Consider the following 20,137-nt stretch of genomic DNA (forward strand, 5'->3'; position numbering starts at 1 on the left):
CACCTTCTGTCATTGAGTCGATCACGTGGAACTAAGAACAGATTTTCTGCCAGGGTCCCAGTGGCTTTGGGTTGATGGGATGAAGCCAATCAATCTGAACTCTCTCATTCTGATTCAAATGAAGACTGCAAAACAACCAAACCTCAGATAACCTGTTGTGACACAGTGTCAGGGCATTTTAAAGACATTTACGAAATTGATACACCTCCTCCTCCCACAAGCACAACAAAAGGTCATTCACAGTGACAGCTATCTATTATCTCTCTATACTCAGCTCTGACAACCACAGTTTGAAGTTCTGGGGACATGGCTCACTTAGGTGACCTCGCAGTTGCTTATAAACATTTCTGGGGTATGGCTTGGGACTCTGATGTTACTGTGGCCAAAATAAAATAAAATACCAAAGGACAAATAAAGTCAAATGGATGGAACCATACTGAAGAGCATGATTTCCTATTATAAACATGATGTGAACAGCAGATGTCAGCGTACTACATTTTGCATGGCCTGACTTGATTGGGGTTAACTAAAAAAAAAACAAAAACAGGGATACTTGGGTGGCCTAGTGGTTGAGCGTCTACCTTTTGCTCAGGGCCTTGATCCTGGAGTCCTGAGATGGAGTTCCCGGATCGAGTCCTACATCAGGCTTCCGGCGAGGAGCCTGCTTCTCCCTCTGCCTATATCTCTGCCTCTCTGTGTGTGTGTCTCTCTCATGAATAAATAAATAATAAAATATTTTTTAAAAAAGACAACAAAAAACCCAATGTACATTGTTTCTCTTGCACATGAACTCAGCGTATCTTTCTCAACCATGGTCTGCATTTTGTGGCTTCTTGTGAAATTCTCATTGGTAGAAACTAATTCTACAATTTGGGCATTTAGAAGTCCTGATGATATTAGAAAATGAAGCGTCTGGGGTGCCTAGGTGGCTCAGTCAGTTAAGTATCTGACTTTGGCTTGGGTTATCATTCCAGGGTCCTGGGATTGAGCCCCACGTAGAGCTCCCTACTCAGCAGAGAGCCTGCTTCTTCCTCTCCCTCTGCCCTTTCCCCTGCTTGTGCTCTCTCACTCCTTCTGTCAAATAAAGAAAGAAAATCTTTTTTTTTTTTAAAAAGGAAAATGAAGCTCCTCCTTTTTTTCCCTGTGTGTCACTTATTGACACTGAAAATTGCATGATTTTCTTTTTCTTTTTTTAAAAATTTATTTATTCATGAGAGACACAGAAAGAGAGAGAGGTAGAGAGACACAGGCAGAGGGAGAAACAGGCTCTATCCAAAGAGCCCGATGTGGGACTCGATCCCGTGACTCCAGGATCACGCTCTGGGCGGAAGGCAGTGCTGAACTGTTGAGCCACCCAGGGATCCCTGCATGATTTTCTTTTTAAAGAACAGATGAAAAAGTGATAGCATTCTCTCACTTAAATATTTGAGCAGTATAAACTCACCTGCAGCATTTTAAATATTCTTCTCATAGGTGTAAATGCCACAGGATCACGCAGCTGGTTTCTACATGTGAGGAAGCTGCTTTCTGCTTTTGCATTTTGCAAATTAGCTAATTGCCTCTTATTTTCGACGATTCATGTAGAAAGAGGTCTCACATCTATCCCATTTGTTTTCTCCTATTCTCTTCTTCGTCCTCCTTTTTTAAAAAAGATTTTATTTATCTATTCATGAGAGACACGCAGAGAGAAAAGCACAGATACAGGCAGAGGGAGAAGCAGGGGGACTCGATCCGGGATCCCCAGGATCATGCCCTGGGCTGAAGGCGGCTCTAAACCACTGAGCCAGCAGGGCTGCCCCACCATCCTCCCTTTCTGCTCCACTCCCTATCTCTATCTCTCCTTCTTTATCTAGATAGGTGTTAGCAAACCTACACATGCACACCCATGCGTGCACACACACAAGCACAACTACACACCCTTTCAGGAGGTTCATAGGCTTTCTGAAACCCATTACACACCAAGGCATTTAAAAACAGGCTTGACTATTTAAATATGCTTAGTATGCAGTGTTTTCTTCAGACTTAGATTCCTGCCCTCCTTATTCCTTTATTGCAATGCCTCAGAGGTTAAGAGTGATCCAGTTAACTGTTTTCAAGATATCACAAATATTAAGAATGAAGGGTAAAAAATAAGATTACAAAATCTGTGCTATTTTGTATATTTTATATGCATATTTACATATATTTTACTTGATTTAAATGCTGAGTGTAAAATATTATGTGGAGAAATTGGAATGCAGTGAGATCATCTTACAGGACTTATAAAACATTAATTCACTGTGTTCAATTGATGGGATTCAGTAGCAGCACATGGCTTTAAAGCTGGGTGTTAAGTGTCCTTCAAATAGAGTATCCCATCATGGGGCGTGTGTACATCCCTGGATTATTTTGTAAATTAAATGTGAGGCGTTTGTTGGATGTGAGGTATGAGTCAAAAACCCTGTGAAAGGATCCGCCTTCTACCCCACTTCCTTTGTTCAGGCATCTTATTTTCCGTCCTTTGAAAGAGGTTTATTATTCCATTGGTTCAATTGTTTTGTCGATCTTCATATCCTTTTTCCAAAGTGGAGGTCCTATAAGAGCACAGTCCAAGGTTACAGTCAGCTGTGATTTTATGTAAGATTGTGGAAAAATCACTTAAACTGGGGGTGGGGTCAGGTGAGACTTGGAAAGCTCTTAGAACTACGTGACAAGGTTAGCTGTAATTGCCCTTCTGAAAAATACCAAAATGTGGAGAACTTCTTAGAGAACATACGCTTTCTGCTCCAGTGAGCTTACCTAATTATGTGTGAGGATTGCATTTTGTGCACTGGTTGGTGAGTGTCTGTAATGTCACCCTCAGAAGGGAAAGTAGTGTGCATAGGGGAAGGCCGGGGAGGGGGAACACACGGTTATCAAAGGGACCTGCGCCACCACGTGGACAAGAGTAAAGCTACTGCCTGGAGATGGAAGGATTGAGCTTTGCCTTCTATGTAGGAACTGAACATTTAGCAATGTCTTTTCTCACACACACACACACACACACACACACACACACACACACACACACACCACACACACACCACACACACGGCTCATGCCCTGCAGCTTTGTGTGTGCTCTTCATAAAAGCTTTCATTGTTTCCTCAGCTCTAAGTAAATATTAATGCCTTCCAAGGCCACCATGCCAACGGGTGCTATTAAAATCTTTTTCTCTCATTGTAATAATACACTTAGAGATGATTGGTAATAAAAGCTCTCTTCAAGGCTTCTGCCTTCCCCTCTCAAAATGCAGATCAAAGAAGCGTGCTGTGAGGGTCAGTCCAAAAGAAAGGACTTCCAGCAGCAAAGCATGTGGTGTGACTGAAAATAATGACGATTATGATGTTCAAAGGAATTGCAGAGAAATCGCACAGTAAAACTTCTTTATTATGCTTTTCAAGGGCTGCATGTTTTTACTTTAGTATGTGAGGAAGGGTTAGATTACAGACCCAAAGCAACAGAAGGCAGAATTTCTTCTTCCACTACATGAGGTAGGCTTCAGTTAAGACTTCGGAGGTCCAATTTGTTTTGGTTACTCCATTTCTAAATCATGCTTCACTATAATAACTAAAAATCTTGAACTCTCTGGAAGCAGAGTTCAATCTAGGTAATGAAAGGTGAGTGCTGGTTAGGTGTGTATGAGTGCCTTATCCACATGTTTATTTTCTTTTTTTTTTTCACATGTTTATTTTCTTAAAGCTCATTATAAACAGGTCTGTACTTTCTTCCATTCTCATCAGTTACTAATGAGAAAAATAATCCCAAACAAATAGGACAACATAAATTCTGCTAAGAGGGAAAGAGAACTTGTTCTCCTGTAAATTTTACTCTAAAAGTTTCGCTTCTTGGTTTATTGATGATTTTCATTGCAACACGAGAGAATTGCAGGAAGAGTCATTTTAGATCATGTTCAGGAGTCAAAAAATCTTTAAACTAAACTCCAGTTCCTGGTGAATAACCTTTTGGAGGAAAATGCTCAATTAAACTAAGAAAAATTATATTCCCTCTCACCATACTTCAATGAATACGGACATCAGTTTAAGGATTTCAAAGAAACCACATTATAATTTTAAAAGTAAGTATCCAAAGTTATTGTATGTTATAAAAGTAAAAGACAAATTGGACATAGTATAACCTCTCTTCATAAATTATAATCTGCCTTCTATGTTTTTGTCTATCAAAATGATTTGGAGGAAGTGAAATGAAAGCTATGTTCACACAAAAACATTTACGTGAATGTTTATGGTGGCTTTATTAATAATTGCTTCAAACTGGAAGCATTCCCAGTGTCTCTTAGATGGGGAATGGGCAAACCGACTGGGACAGTAGAATACTATTCATCAACCAAGATGAACAGATTATGGATGCACTTGACAATGTGGATGAATCTCAAAAGCCCTATGGCTTTAGTGAAAAAAGCCAGACTCAAAGGCTACATTACATATGATTCCTTTTGTATATTCTTGCAAAGTAAAACTATACTGACAGAAAACATATCAGTGGTTGTTAGGGGATTGGTTTCAGTACAAAAGGAAATGGAGAAATTTTTCAAGATGGTGAACTGTTCTTGATTGTCTCGCAGTTACACAACTGTGTGCTTTTGTCAAAGCTCCCAAGGGTAAATCCTACCATATGTTAATTACACATCACTGAGAACAACAGCTTGTGAAATTCATTATTATCTTATTGCTAACTTGCCATCTTAACAAACACTAACACTGCCCCTTCCCTTTAACTTTGTAAAGTAATTTGCCAGATGGGAAAACTAGAAGTAGATTTTATCTTTTTAATTAAACTGTAATGTCAAAGTTTTAGTTATGATTTTAAAATTCTAATTTTTTTTTTCTTTTTAAAATTCTAGATGGAAGCTGTATCCGCGGATGCTCCGGAATGTTGCTGAGATAGACCTGTCGACTTCTGTTTTGGGTCAGAGAGTCAGCATGCCAATATGTGTTGGGGCTACTGCCATGCAGTGCATGGCTCACGTGGATGGGGAGCTCGCAACTGTGCGAGGTAGGTAGCAAGTCCTCACCAAAGGAACAGAAGAAGACTAACATTTAGTGATTCCTTTCTCTGTATGCGTCAAGCAAACACTTCCCCGGATATTTTCACACTCACGAAAATTAAGCTCATTGACTCTGCCATCAAAATACCAGTTGTTGCACATTCTGCTCCTCTATGACCCTAGGCAAGATATTCTTTGGTTCCTCAGTTTTATTAGCTAAGTAGTGGCAGAGATGGGATTCAATCTAATAGCTACCTCATTTCAAAGGCCTCCCTGCTTCCCCAAACCACGTGATCCTCACAGGGAAACAGCAAATGCAGAGACCCGGATGGTTGAGTTTTCTGTCATGGTTTGGGACCACGATTCTGTTTTACAAATGGGTTATACTCCCAATAAAGCATTTCTAGCTGCCTTAGGAGAGAGAGAGATGAGAAATTCAAATATGATGCAAAGAAATTCCTTATTAGGGCTAATTTATTAACTCCCCAGTCCCCTGGCAACTATGAACATTTGAAAAGGTATGCACAGTGATAAATCTCCCCACCCTGCTTCAGAAACTCATATAAAAGTTGGTGATGAATTCTATCTGGCTTCTTTTGATGCTAAGCAGGGCAGGAAATTCAGGCTCAAAGAGCAGGAACTAAATACTATTTTAAAGCATTTCAGTTCTAAGCGTTACAGATCTTATGGATTTACTTCCCTTCTTGAAACGTTTGCCATATAACTCTGCCAGGGATAATGGCATGACACGGTGAGGTTGAGACAGGCTTAGGTTAGAGTCCAGAACTTTTTTGAATTCTAGGACCACACACAGAGAAGTGGCCTTGAGGCCTGGGCATTTGTCTGTGGTAATCCTGAAATATGGCCAGAGAGAATGGGGAAAAAAAAAGAAGGAAACCAGTATCTTTCTATTCACAGTTGGGGTAAGAGAAGCCTTCCCAAACATGCCATAGACAAAAACCATTAAGACAAAAGCCAACAAATCAACACAAAATGCAGAAACGTCCATGCTGTTTCTACAAAACATGCATGTTTTACAAAAATTGAAAAAACAAGTGGTAAACAAAACAAATTGAAAAATTATGAGGCTGCAAAGCATTAATGATCTTTCCATGTGAAGAGCCCTTATACTTGAATAAGGAAATAATATCTAACCCAAAATAGATGAAAAGACCTAAGTGGAAAAAGACAAATAGAAAATTCATAAATGGACACATGAAACTGGCCTATAAACACATGAAAAGTATTCAATATACCATGTTATCAAATAAATTATAATTATATATTTTATTTTTTGAATATCAAGTTATTATTTTCAGACTATAAAATGTGATAAGGGTGGAAGGACAATGTGCATTTTCAAGTACCGGTAGGAAGAGCATTAAGTGGGACCGTATTTCTAGAAAATTATTTGACAATTGTTTATCAAAGCTTTGAAAGTATGAATTCCATGTTATGCTCTAAGTCCTCTTCTAGGAATTCCAAGGAAATAATTATGACTTTGAAGAATGACGTCTCTGCAAGGATTCTCATGCCTTTGTTATTTTTAGTAGGAAAAAAATTAGAAAAAACAAAACAACCCCAAATGTCCCATAATCAGAGATTGATTGTAAAAAACAAGGTGCATTAGATATGGGATAAATTTGGGACCCCTCAGTGGCACAGTGGTTGAGCATCTGATTTTGGCTCAAGTCGTGATCCTGGTGTCCTGGGATCAAGTCCCGTATGAGGCTCCCTGCAGGGAGCTTGCTTCTCCCTTTGCCTGTGTCTCTGCCTCTCTCTTTCTCCCTCTCTGTGTCTCTCATGAATAAATAAATAAAATCTTAAAAAAAAGAAAAAGAAATGGTATACATTTTTATCATGATATCAGAGAAAGAGTGTAGTGGTATGGAAAGATGTTGCAGTTTGTTTTTTTAAAAACAGTTACAAACAATAGCAAAGCCCTAAAATACATTTACTTTTTAAGACAAAGAATGCAGACTACATATTACATGTGTTTATTTGTGAGTGATGGGGTTACCCTTGGCTTTATATTCTTCTTATTTTGGGTCCATCCTTACAAAAGTCCCTTTGAACTATTTTGTAAGACAGGAACAACAACAACAACAACAACAAAACAAAACAAAACAAAACAAAAACAAGCAAAAGATGGAGAAGGGACCATGAAAAGACTGGCAGTAAGGAAGAGTAAGTAAAAGAAGGCAATATGCAGAGCTCACTTTGTTAAAACAACAGCAAAAAACCGCAGGGATTGCCTGTATATGTATGCATTCCTTTATGCAATATTTGACAGGTGCTGCTATGCTCATTCTGTGGGCAAACAGCGAGAGCTCCAGAGGAAGCAGTTTTTTCTTTCTTTCTTTTTTTTTTTTTTTTTAAGATTTTATTTACTTATTCATGAGAGACAGAGAAAGAGAGAGAGAGGCAGGGATATAGGCAGAGGGAGAAGCAGGCTCCCTGTGGGAAGCCTGAGACGGGACTCCATCCCAGGACTCCAGGATCATGCCCTGAGCTGAAGGCAGGTGCTCTATCACTGAGCCACCCAGGTGCCCCACAGTGTTCTTGATGAATAAATGACAGGACTTACTCTCCCCCTCCCTTCTGGTGGTTCCAAGATCAGTGCTCCTTATTTTTGGTAGGGATAGGATGAAAAGAAAAATGAGAAGGAAGCTTGCTTAGAAACTATAATTTGATGGTCTCGATAGGACCATTTTGTGCAACATTATTTCCTCCCAACACTTAACCAGGAGGCATTATTAAGTACCCGTTAGAGTATTCCTTTAGATTAATTCATCAAATACTTACAAAGCAATTACCATGTTCCAAGTGCTATTCTAAGTACATTGCGAGCATTAAAGCATCAAATCCTTGGAGCAGCCCAAAGATATAGTACTATCTTAAGCCCATTTTACACATGGGAGACTGAAATATCAAGCAGATGAATAACTTGCCCAAGATCACACAACTCATCCTTGACAGACATGGGAGTCAGAGCTAGGCAGTCTGGCTCCAGAATCTTGGCTCCTAACCACCTGGTGCTGCTTTTAATTTCCAGAAAATCCCATAAAATGTCATGAGGGGAAGCCCATTTATCTGTCAATTACAATTCCCTAAGAGTGATTGATTTATCACTTTAGGTGTATGCAAAACAGGCTTCCCCAGGACAGTAGGATACATGTATTGGGACAGGGTTGAACAATGAGAACACAAACTGTGTGGTGACACTGGGGGCATAGAGGAACTGGCAATGAAAGGTCACACACAATGCCCTTCAGAATCCAAGTCCCTGGATCGGGTTCCTATGAGGGCAGGGATAACATAGTTTATATTGAGATTTGTAGTAGAAACCTCTTTTAAGGATTTCAACATTCCTGAGGTTTTCTTCTATGATCTAATTACCATGTATGGATGGATGGTCTACTAAACATTTACATTAACCCTGAAAGCTGGTGGTGATCAGCTCATAACCAGGAGTACTCCCTTGTTGGTATGCTTTGGTTGTGGGATGGATAGGTTATTTGGAAGGAAAAAGAGCATGTGTGCCTGGATCGGATGCTGTTGGTACTCAGGATATATCCCCCTGTTACGTATAATTTCTATCAGAACCTGCAACTTTTTGCCTGGCATTTTCTCTGACAACAGGAGCTGATGGATAAGAGGATTGAGTACTTCCTGCCCATTAACACACCCTTGGTTGACTGCCTTCCTATCCTCTCAGTTTCCTACTTCATCAACTCTCCTTGTGATTATTCCCAAATAAGACTTGTACTCATATCTTTTTCTCATTTTTGGCTTCTGGAAGAATGTAACCCAAGGTGAGGGCCGCTCAAATTCCCAGGGAATGGTCAGGCTTGAATAATTAGAATGGACATCCAGAAAGTTCTGGAAGCTGCCACAGTACCACAGTCTTGCCTTCTCAGTTGGCTCTCCAGACTTTACAGAACCCTGCTTCAAGGTTCTTTTGGACTTTCTTTACATCACTCTGGAGTACATCTCCAGTGTGAACTGGGCCCGAGAACAGAGCTTGTCTTCTTAGATAGCTTTGTGGTTGAAGAGTGACCAGTGGGGCCGTTCTTGCTTCATATTCAAAATTGCCAAATAAAACACAGGAAGCCAGTTACATTTGAATTTCAGATAAATAACGAATCATTTGCAGCTGGGTTGTCCTCTATGTATATTTGCTATCTCTGGCAACTTTAGTTGAATGAGCTCTTACTTCTAGGGGGGTCCTTTGAGAATCACCTGAGAATAATGCTAGGAAAAGCTTCCCAAAATGAGGCACACTTGTTGTTTGCCCTTTGGGGTCCCCAAAATCCCCTCCACATATTAAAAAACCGACCTTCAGGAAAGTACAAGCAGTTTACACTTCAATGGGAGTGAAAGTTGCCCTTTCTACTCTGCTAAAGATATTTTTGTTTTAAGCTTTATGCAGGAACCTGAGAAATGGCTTTGAGGGTCAGACTGGTAACATAAATATCCAAAGAGGGATGAAGTTAAGAAAACAACAATGCCAGCTCAGTGGTGGAGATTAGCAAACCCCACGGAAGGAGGCAGCCACATTTTAGTGCCAGCTAACTAGTGCCCCACGGGAATGAGGATGTGGGGTTGCCAAATCTTCAAAAATTTTAAGAGAAGCCAGAAGCCTTGATTTTTATGTGTAATCTCCTGGTTTTTAAATGTTGGCAAATAAATCAAAAATTCCCTAAAACACAGTTTGGGGCAATAATGTGTGGGCCAAAGCAAATAATTTTGTGGGCTCCAAGTGTCCCCTGGGCTGTCGGGCTGGGACATCTGATTTATGTGGAAATTCACCACTAACTAGTTTCACTTCTATGGCAGGTCATTTTCACTTTCTAGCAGGATTACGTTTCCTCACTGATAAAGTCAGCTGCTTAAGCAAGATCAGTGGTTTGCTTGCCACCTCCCAAGGTCAGGATTGTTCCACTCTCAGGGAAGTTAGGGGCGTCACTGAGCAATGAGTTACTTGTCTTGCCTGTTGGGGTTCGACAGGACAGTTCTTTACAGAAAGTTCTGCTAATGGAAGCAAGGCTAACGAAGACAAAATCTCCTCGATGAGAAAACTCCAGAAAACAAAACCAGAGAACCCATTAAAGGTAGAGAACTGCCCTCCTGAAATCCCACCCCTTTCTTCTACCTCTTGCCTACCAGACCAGCCCTGGAGAGTACAGATGGTGGGATGAGCATTTGTATGTCTTTGATATTCATTTCTCATATTCTGCATGCTTGGGATAGACAGAACCAAGCACACATATTTATTTCTGGTTCTTGCTGAAAATGCAAATAGATGTTTAATAAATGCCACACAAATAAACTGTCGTGAAACATGACGATAGCCAACATTTATCTGGCAATGTGTGCCAGGCAATTTGCATTTATTAACTCATCTATCTCTTATCCTCCATAAAACATGAGTCCAAAGCCCTAAGGATTTTTTACCAACTCCTGCGCTTCGGAAACTGAGGCTTGCAGAGGACAAATATCTTGTTCCCGGTTAGTAATCCCATGTGCAATGCTGCTTATAAGATCATGGTCAGTGACTGATATTTCCAAGTATCATTAACTGCCACAAGAACCCTAAGGCAAGTTCTATGTTATAATAGTCTTAGAATATTAACTGCAAACATTCTATGTTTTTATGGTTTTATCCCGTTGGTTTTGAGAGGATGGAATAAGCTACAGAATGTGAAACTCATTAAAAAATATGAGCTTTGAGCAAAATGTAGGAGCATAAATAAAAGGGCTTGAATTTTAAACAAAAATTAAAACTCCTAAAAGTCGGGGTACCTGGGTAGCTCAGTGGGTGAAGAATCTGACTCTTGGTTTCAGCTCAGGTCATAATCTTGGGGTCATGGGATGGAGACTCTACTCGAGCCTGTATTGGGCTCCATGCTCATCAGGGAGTCTGCTTGAAATTCTCTCTCCCTCTGCACCCCACCCTAAAAGTCTTTTAAGATGGAGAGAAACTAACCGAGAAATGCTGAGTGGAGAGCAGTTTGTCATGCATCGTGTTATGAATAAGACATTTATTACACTGGATGATTTAGTTAAAAATTTAATAATTGACAATTGTTATAATATATTCAGAGCCATATAAATGCCTCTACTTATAATGGCACATCCATTTGAAACCCTATTAGATTGTTTCAGAAAGGGAGACAGAACATAAAGACTGCTAACTCTGGGAAACGAACTAGGGGTGGTAGAAGGGGAGGAGGGCGGGGGGTGGGAGTGAATGGGTGACGGGCACTGGGTGTTATTCTGTATGTTAGTAAATTGAACACCAATAAAAAAAAATAAAATTAAAAAAAAAAAAAATAAATTTTATTTTTCTTACAAGCTTCAGGGATGACTACAGAATCATTTCTACAAATACTTAATGTAGTGAAGGAAATATCAATGATAAACATAAATGCTAGGGTTGTATAAAGAAGGCAATCTCATTAGGTGAAATATTCATCTTGCAAGAGAAGTAAAGCATCTCTGACTTCTCAAAGAACACATGAAATGCTTATTATACCACAGAGGCTTTTAGGACATTATCATGGAAATCTCTTTGGTTTTAGGCACTGTGGCTGAAATGAAATTTTATTTCAGCCTCCATGGAACAACATTAGCTTTTTGTTTCATTTAAACATGAGAAATAATAATAAAAAAAATAAACATGAGAAATCAAGGGGAAAGAGAAGAGATTAAATGTTAATTCATCCCTTTGCCTCTTGACTGTTATGTGCTCAAGCGCCACATGAGGGAGTGCCGGGACCTCAAATAGAGAAAAATTACAACCCACCTAACGCGTTCCAGGAATGCTCAGCATATTAGCAAATTCTTAGTAAACTGTCAGAAAAAAAAAAAAAAAAAGATTTTAAAAGAAATTCCTGCCCGTGGATGCAATTAGAGGCTACCACACAGGATTTGATGGGCCATAAAACCATTAAATCTAAACACTTTCTTTTTGAGCCTAAAAGGCCAGAACATTCCAAAGTGAAGTTTGGGGACTCAGCTATGACTTGACCACCTATTAAGATGCAGGTGGAACAGATTGCAGAGTAACACAAAGAGCCATACAGACCCCAAAGAACTGAATTAGGGTGTAGGTGAGAGCTTTCGCTGTTGAATTTTCTGGATTTTCCGAGATTAAGTGATCGACCTTAACATTGAGTGAAAGACCATTCAGCAAGAAAAATTGTCATTTCCTTTGCTCCAGACCCAAATGATGTATTTTTGAAAGCTTTATTGATTTATATATTTATGTGTTGTACTAGGTGACCGAGTAGATATACATTTCAGCATACCTATGAAGAAAATATCCCCCTTATTCTCAATTTTACCTAAATCCAGGAAAAGCATGAGACTTGCTTTAAATGGAACTTTTATTTTTTTTCTGAAATGAGTGCCTTTTATGCACCAGATGCTGGACTTTATATCCCAATCATTTATCCTCACAATAGACCTATGAGGCAATTATCATTTATCATTCTCCTCATTTGACAGTGGAGGACAAGGATGCCCTTAACCAAAGTCTAGGGCTGCTCCATGATCAGGATGGGGTGCGAACCAAGATCTGTTTCACTTTAGAGTCTGATCCAGTTATTTGTTTTCATCCATTATTTCATTCATTTTTACTGAGAAGAAACAAAACTAAGAAGATATAAGATGAAAGGACAGTTCACTAAAACTTTGTCCAAATTACATCATTAAACATTTGGAAGAGAATACCTCTTTGCTTCATTGGAATAAAAAAGAATCAATTCTCACTTTTATTTTCAATCTATTTCAGTTCAACTTTATGTTTTGGACATTCTTTTACTGTCATGAAAATTCAGTGGACACACTCTTTCTGCAAACACAACTGACACATGTCATGTATGCAGAGACACGCACATACACACGTACCGACATACACAGATATAAAAGGATTATGGACCTTCTTTGTATATACGCATACATATATATACAAACAAGTAACTTATATCTAAAAATTTTCCAAAAAGTGATAGATTCAGTGTTGAAATCACTTAAAGACAAACTTCATCAATCAAAAACAGCTGGTAAAAAATTAGACTCTTACTACATTGAAGACCAACATCAAATGGTATGATTCCTAGTATCTCACACCAGAATTTAAGCTATTGGGCAGTTTTTTGAGAGCATGAGATTGCTTCTTCTTCTTCTTTCTTTTAAGATTTTATTTATTCATGAGAGACATACAGAGAGGCAGAGACATTGGCAGAGGGATAAGCAGGCTCCCTGCAGGAGGACTCCATCCCAGGATGCTGGGATCACACCCTGAGCCAAAGGCAGACGCTCAAACACTGAGCCACCCAGGCGTCCCAAGATTGCTTCTTCTCAAATGGTTACTGTGCCTGATGACGTTAGAGCATGACAGCGAGAAGTCGGAGGCTCACTGCTATGTCCTGGCACTGAGGTTGTTATACTGAGGGAGGTTGATTGAGGTCAAGGGCAAATTTGATCTTCCTTGAAATCCTCATAAAAGGCATCTCACTATGGTGTGGTCTCCATGTAATCTGCCAGTCATTCCAGGACCTGACAACTTAATAAAATGACAGAATAATAACCTGGGGATCATTACCGTAAAGCTAATGCTTTAGTCTAAATCAGAGTTCTGCCCCAGAAACAAAGTGGAAGCAAGAAAGGGAGGGCACAAGTGTCATTGGGACTAGTTGTTTCTTGAAAATCTTTCTATGCAATCAAAAGCAGCTCTCAAATTTAGTGACGATGTGATCACTCAAGGTTAAACTGCTCCTGAGTCAGACAATAGACTGTCTTGAAAGCACTGGAAAGATCAAGTCTGGTTTCCTGACCTTTCTTGGCAGTGTTTACATTGCTTCAGTTCTCTAAATCACAAATTAAGGTTCGTTTGACCACTTCTAAGTGTTTCATGCATAACTGTAGTGGAAGTTTCACAACATTATTTTTGTAAGTAATCTCAACAGTAATTTCAGACACGCAGACAATAATACTCATTGCATCTTTAATAAGCCTGTGAATGGCAGTTCCTGTGTGTAAAGAAAGGATGACACACCCAGGGGATGTTAGGGTGCACATTTATGCAAACACTCTGGTGGGTCAGACCCTGAGTTCTGAACCAGACGACTGCTTGGTACTTTGTCACTGCATATTTTCCCCATTGCACAATGACTTCCTGTGCAGAGGACAGAATGCATTTTCTCAACAAAATTTTCAGCACAGCTGTCTTGGTGACTAAGTTTTGCAGGAGCTTTTTAATCAAATGCACCTAAAAATAACTCGAGACACTTTCATCATGTTACCCCCTTTTCCTTTAAACACACAGTTTTGGAAACTTAACTCACCTTTCCCATAAAGGAGAACTATTTTAAAAGAAATAATTTGGACCCGACGTAACACATTGCTTAATCATTCTGCTCTAAATCTGGGAATATGATTTGATCCACATGAGTTAATGCTTCAAATAATAGACATTTACTCCCATTGATAACTACTAGTTTATATTTTTCTCTGTTGTGGTAGTGGTGGAGGTAGCTATGGGTGAACATCGTCCTCCGATGTATAATAATTCCTGTCCTTGTCAAGCCTGGCATGATAAACTTCGGTTTTATTTGGTGATTTGACATCTTATTTATCCATGTGAGACTGTTAGACATTTGGAAGCTATTTTATCATTGGTAAATTGTGTTGCCTCAGCTTTGAGAAACTTCTGTCTCCCTTATTGTCTGCCATTTTATTTTTATTTTGTTGCTTATTTTTGCTTCTAATTTAAACTTTAGGAAGCTGGGCAAATCCTAGATAAGCAAGGTTATAAAATATGCTGGATAACGGTTAAATGTGTTGAGGGGCTATTACTATAATGCAATTTCATTCCTTGACTTTAAAACTAGTAAGGGACGAATGCATAAGAAACTGTGGCACATTTACCTGTGCTCTCCTCAAAGCAGAAGACAGACAGATGCACTGGCAGGATGTGGCTGGCAATTGGCAAGCTGGGGGCCAGTCACTACCCACCCTACCATCAGTGGGCAGTTTGCTATAAGGTCCTGGCTTTCGATGGAAGAACCTGAACTGTCAGGCTTAGTGTCGCCTAAAGTTAAGTCCACAGTAGCTTTCCTGCCTTGTCTCCTCTGCATCCAGATTACCAAGATCAGAAATGAATGTTTTCATTAAGGCTTGATGGAAAGCAAAACCCTGCCAAAATCTAGAAGCGCAGTTGCATTTCTCAGCCATAGCGAGGATTCTGACAGTTTGTGCTGTGTTGCGGAGCTGTTTAACTGTTCTAGCCCAACTGAATCATTGTACATTGGAGTTTATAGTTTGTATCGACTCCAGAGGTGGTTGCATTTATATCTAAGATGAGTTGATGTAAACCTCGGTGGTTCATTACAGGTTCTGGAGTGTAGATTGAGTTAACTCTACCGAATGGCAGTCTGGGGAGGCAGAACTACATTTGATCTTATGCCAGATTATTGCAGGCTCTTGTAGCATTTCCCCACCCCGGGGCATGTGATTTAACTCATAAAAAAACTTTGTTGTGGGTGTGTCCCAGGATAACTTTTATTCTGTAGACAGAATGCACCAGTATTTTCCAGGAGCCTGTAATCTATTTTGGGTGAGTGATAGTAAACAATGACTTAAAAAAAAAAAAAAAGATTTTATTTATTTATTCATGAGAGACACACAGAGAAAGGCAGAGACATAGGCAGGGGGAGAAGCAGGCTCCACGCAGGGAGACTGATCCAGGACCCAGATCATGCCCTGAGCCTAAGGCAGATGCTCAACCACTGAGCCACCCAGCTGCCCTGTAAGCAATAATATTAAACTCATTTATGTCTATATTATTATACTTACAATTTTATTGCAAATAAAGTAGAGAAACAAAAAACTGTAGTGAGAATTTTGAAATTTTTCTTACAGGTATTATTGTTGATGACTGACTAAGCATTGCTGACAACCGCTCAAATCTACTCTGCAGACCCTTCTTGGAAATCTGCAGACAGAGAAGGGGGTGGGGGTGAGGGTGGGGAAAGACATGTTTTTGTTTCATCTCTCAGATTATTTGATGCTGTCTTTTCCTTGGATTTCCAAAGGAATGTATACCCTGAAAATGTAGGAATTATCTGCTTTGATAGTCTCTTCCTATATCAGCCATCTCACGAAGTTCCTTGGCCTAGAGAAGATTCCGCCCCCCCCACACACACACCCCGCCTCCTTTGAGAGATTTCCTGCTTAAGGTAGTGAGCATTTGACACTATTTCTGCAAAGAGGAATGGGTATCTTGACCATCAAAACCAATGCAGGGAAAAGGTGGGTGTGGAGAAGATTATGAGTAATGATAAGAAATCGAGATTCTTGGCAAAATTCAAAGGCAGTTGCTTAATGACTGAGCCACTCAGGCACCTCTTAGGTGTTTATTCTTGAAAGTAGATCTTAAGGATGATAAAAGAGGGAGTGAGTGGAAATAGGGAAATAGAGTTGTGGGATGTCAGATAGGATCAGTGTTTACTTGATGGTGTGTCCTCCTGGATACTTTATCTCTAGGATCAGCTGACTATAATGAAAGCCAAGATTTTTAGAGTTGAATCAACATTAGGGACCTTCATCATAGGCAAGATCCGGGCCTGGGCTTTACCACCCCAGATGTGATCTCCATTTTGCCAAAAGTTGTGAAATGCAGCTGGTATCTTGGGTTACATCATGCAAGTGGATCACTGTCCCTTTAAAAGAAATCTGACAGTTGCTCCTTTTGAGAGCTGGAGGTCAGTTTCATTATGGAAAATGAATAAGGGGAGAAAACGAGTTTCAAAAACATTTGTGCTTTGAAGCACTGGCCTAGGATAAGTCTATTAGAATTTTTTTTAAGATTTTATTTATTATTCATGAGACACACAGAGAGAGAGAGAGGCAGAGACATAGGCAGAGGAAGAAGGAGGCTCCTTGTGGGGAGCCTGATGTGGGACTCGATCCCAGGACCCTGTGATCATGACCTGAGCCAAAGGCAGACGCTCAACCACTGAGCTACCCAGGAGTCCCTCTAATTAGAATTTCTTAACAAAGTCTGATTATAATTATGATTATAAATTATCATTTATAAATGATTATGATCATTTATAAAACTAAAAAGCTTGCAATTTTTGTCCCCTAAAGAGTAATATGAGCTAGAAAGGTATTATCGTTATTTCTCAGGGCAAAAATGACATTTGAAATATTTAGCAACCAGTGCAACAAAGGACTTTAACCAATTAGAAGAGATGGTCAGATGCTCATTTCTAATGCTTTAACAGCATCCTGAATGCCCCCAACCCTGCCAGGTGTTAACTTTTAGATTTCTGGATTGTAGGGGTCAGGGGGTTCTGAGAATCCTTGAGGAGAGAAAGGAGTGATGCCACATTAAAGGGACTCAGAAAGGATGGTCATTTACTTCAGAGCCATGGCTATTTACGGATTGAAATGGAGGTGTTTCAGTAGTTTAACTGGCACATTTGTGATCATCTCTCCCAAATGGTCCTTGCAAAATCCCAGGATCCCTCATCTCATTCTAACGTAAAACTGTGTTGAAAACCATGGATGTAATTCATCAACAACTTGCCTTGATCATGGCATATAATCACAAGTGAGTGGGGATCACAGTGGTCAGTAATATATGTTCCAAGGAGCGTAAAGCCTTCTCAGTTTTGCTGCTGTTCTCTCCTGAGAGCAATATCTTAGTCTCAACTCATAATATGTCAGCATAGACTCTGATTCTCTCTGCGTCCAGGAGACTCTCTTGGAGTAAATTCATTAAATCACCAAATATTTATTAAATGCCTACAACTTTGAGCACCAGTAACATCAGGAGCCATTGGTACCAGAGGCAGTAGACTCAGGAAAAATGGCATGAAGTGGCCTTGCTTTTCTCTGGACATGCCTACCCAGCCAAAGGGGCAAAGTGAGTGTGAAGACTGACACCTCCTGCAAGGTAGGTAGGAAGTGACTATTTTAATGGTCTTTGTGGAGTGTCTGTAGATGTTTCTTATGAATACAAGGAGATCTTTTTGAGGAGTTTTGATCCTTATTGACAGAACGGCTGCTCATCTATATGATGCCTTTGTGTAAACTACAATGAAGTGTCCTATCGTTTGATGGCTCTCTTAGCTGAACCCCTTTGTGTCACCATGCCCTGATGTGGCAGGTCCTATCCATTGGTTTCCAGTTTCCTTGCCTTTCCAGAGCTATCGGCATGGTGGCATCCTCTCCATCTTCGTGGGACCTTAGTTATGTCACATCCTCTTCAGGACCTATTTTTCTTTATGATAAATTGATGATTAGAGGATTCTGACCCAGTCAATGTCCCCTGGTGTTCCTTCCAAACAGCAATAGATGACCTGGAGTTATTTTCCATATTTATAAATCTTAATGAAAATCAGACAATGGTCTAGTTGTTCTTATTTGTTATTTCTTAACAAGATGTGGTTTTTTAAGACAATATTTTGCAAGTCATGAGTCTCTTGAGAGAAATTCTCAAGGGCACACTAGGAGGGAACAGAATAGTGACCCATGGACAAGATCATCCCCTGTTTAGGTCTTCTTTATCTGAATTGTTATCTGAACAACAGGGATGAAAAACACCTTCCAAAGCATAGGGCAGGTAACACGTATTAAAACAAAATCCATTTTATTACCATGTGAACTTAGAGTTTTACTACCAAAGGATATTGCTACCACTTAAATCTCAAAGTGTGGTCCAGGGGATTGGCAGCATCGGTAACCCTGGGAACTGGCAAATTCTCAGGCTATACCTCAGACCTACTGAATCAGAAATTCTGGGAGGATGTTTGCATACTATGTTTTCACAAACACTCCTGGGGGATTTGGCTGTCTCCTAAAGTTTGAGAAGCAGGGCAGCATTTTAACCTCTCAAAGTAGTATCTTGAATAGCACATCACTTGATTCTCAACATCACTCTATGGATGTCACTTGGACAACTAACTGCTTTTACTGCCATTTGACACATGTCAGGCACACAGATAAGTTTAATGACTCAGGATCATATAGTCAGTTTTATATCTTTATTATTGTCTCTTGCCACATTTGGTATTTGGCATATAAACATTGTATCAGTTTCTCCTCCATTAAAACTGACCCCAATTTTACTGGTTTTTACCTATTTTTGGTTAAAAGCCTATCACCCATGCTCTTTCATGTTCTCTGAGACAATTGGTTAGGTGAATCTACCTAATTTATTACTAATTTTTCACTTTCACTGTGCTCAGTTTTTGGTATCTTTGCTCAAAAGATTGTGAGAGAGAAGTGCTATCTACTTGGGATGTCCAGCATATGTACTTTATAAAATTTAGAAATATAACATAAATGGTAGAATGCACCTTTAACAAAATTTTTAAAGATAAAATTTTAAAAGTTAAAAAAGAAGAAAAAAAATTAAACTCACCCATAATTCTCTGACCTATCATTAGCCATTAGTTTGTTTGAGTTTAAGTTTATATACCAGTAATCACATTTGTACATATGTGGAATTATGTTGTATCTGTCATTTTGTAGACTTTTTTTGTTTTTTTTTTAACGTATCTTGAAAATATTTCTGTGTTCACAAATATTTTATTTTATAACCATAATAGAAACAGAATATGTAGATATATGGAGGGAGAGAGAGAAAGGGAGAGACAGAGAGAGACAGAGAGAGAGGTGAAATGGGGGGATTGATTTGGGGAACTGGCTCACATAGTTGTGAAGACTGGCGAGTCCAACATTTAAAGGGTAAGATGGCAGGTTGGAGATGTAGGGAAGAGCTGATGTTGTGGTTTGAGTCTGAAGGCCGTCTGCTAACCGAATCCTTAGGGAAGGCCTTCAGTTGATTGGATGAGTCCTATTCACATTGCAGAGAGCAATCAGCCTTACTCAAAATCTACTTATTTAAATGTTACTCTCCTTTGAAGAATACCTTCACAGTAACACCCAGTGATTTGGGCAAATTCTGGGAAGCATCACCTGGCCCAATTGACACACAAAATTAACCATCACAAAAATATTAGCTGTAATGGGTGTGTATCTTTCATTTATATATCCAATCCCCTAAGTTTGGAAGTTCAGATTGTTCCCAAT

The 20,137-nt window shown here is 39.5% G+C and overlaps 1 protein-coding gene across 1 annotated transcript in view; it reads left to right on the forward strand.

The window, feature by feature from the left end:
- HAO1 (hydroxyacid oxidase 1) overlaps positions 1 to 20,137 on the forward strand; it is a 48,427-nt gene that overhangs the window by 2,605 nt on the left and 25,685 nt on the right. Inside the window, exon 2 of the mRNA XM_077874074.1 lies at positions 4,883 to 5,034. Within this exon, the coding sequence (XP_077730200.1) occupies positions 4,883 to 5,034 (152 nt within the window). The remainder of the gene's footprint in view (positions 1 to 4,882; positions 5,035 to 20,137) is intronic.

Source organism: Canis aureus, chromosome 26 (genome assembly GCF_053574225.1).
Source record: "Canis aureus isolate CA01 chromosome 26, VMU_Caureus_v.1.0, whole genome shotgun sequence".
Classification (NCBI taxonomy): Eukaryota; Metazoa; Chordata; class Mammalia; order Carnivora; family Canidae; genus Canis; species Canis aureus.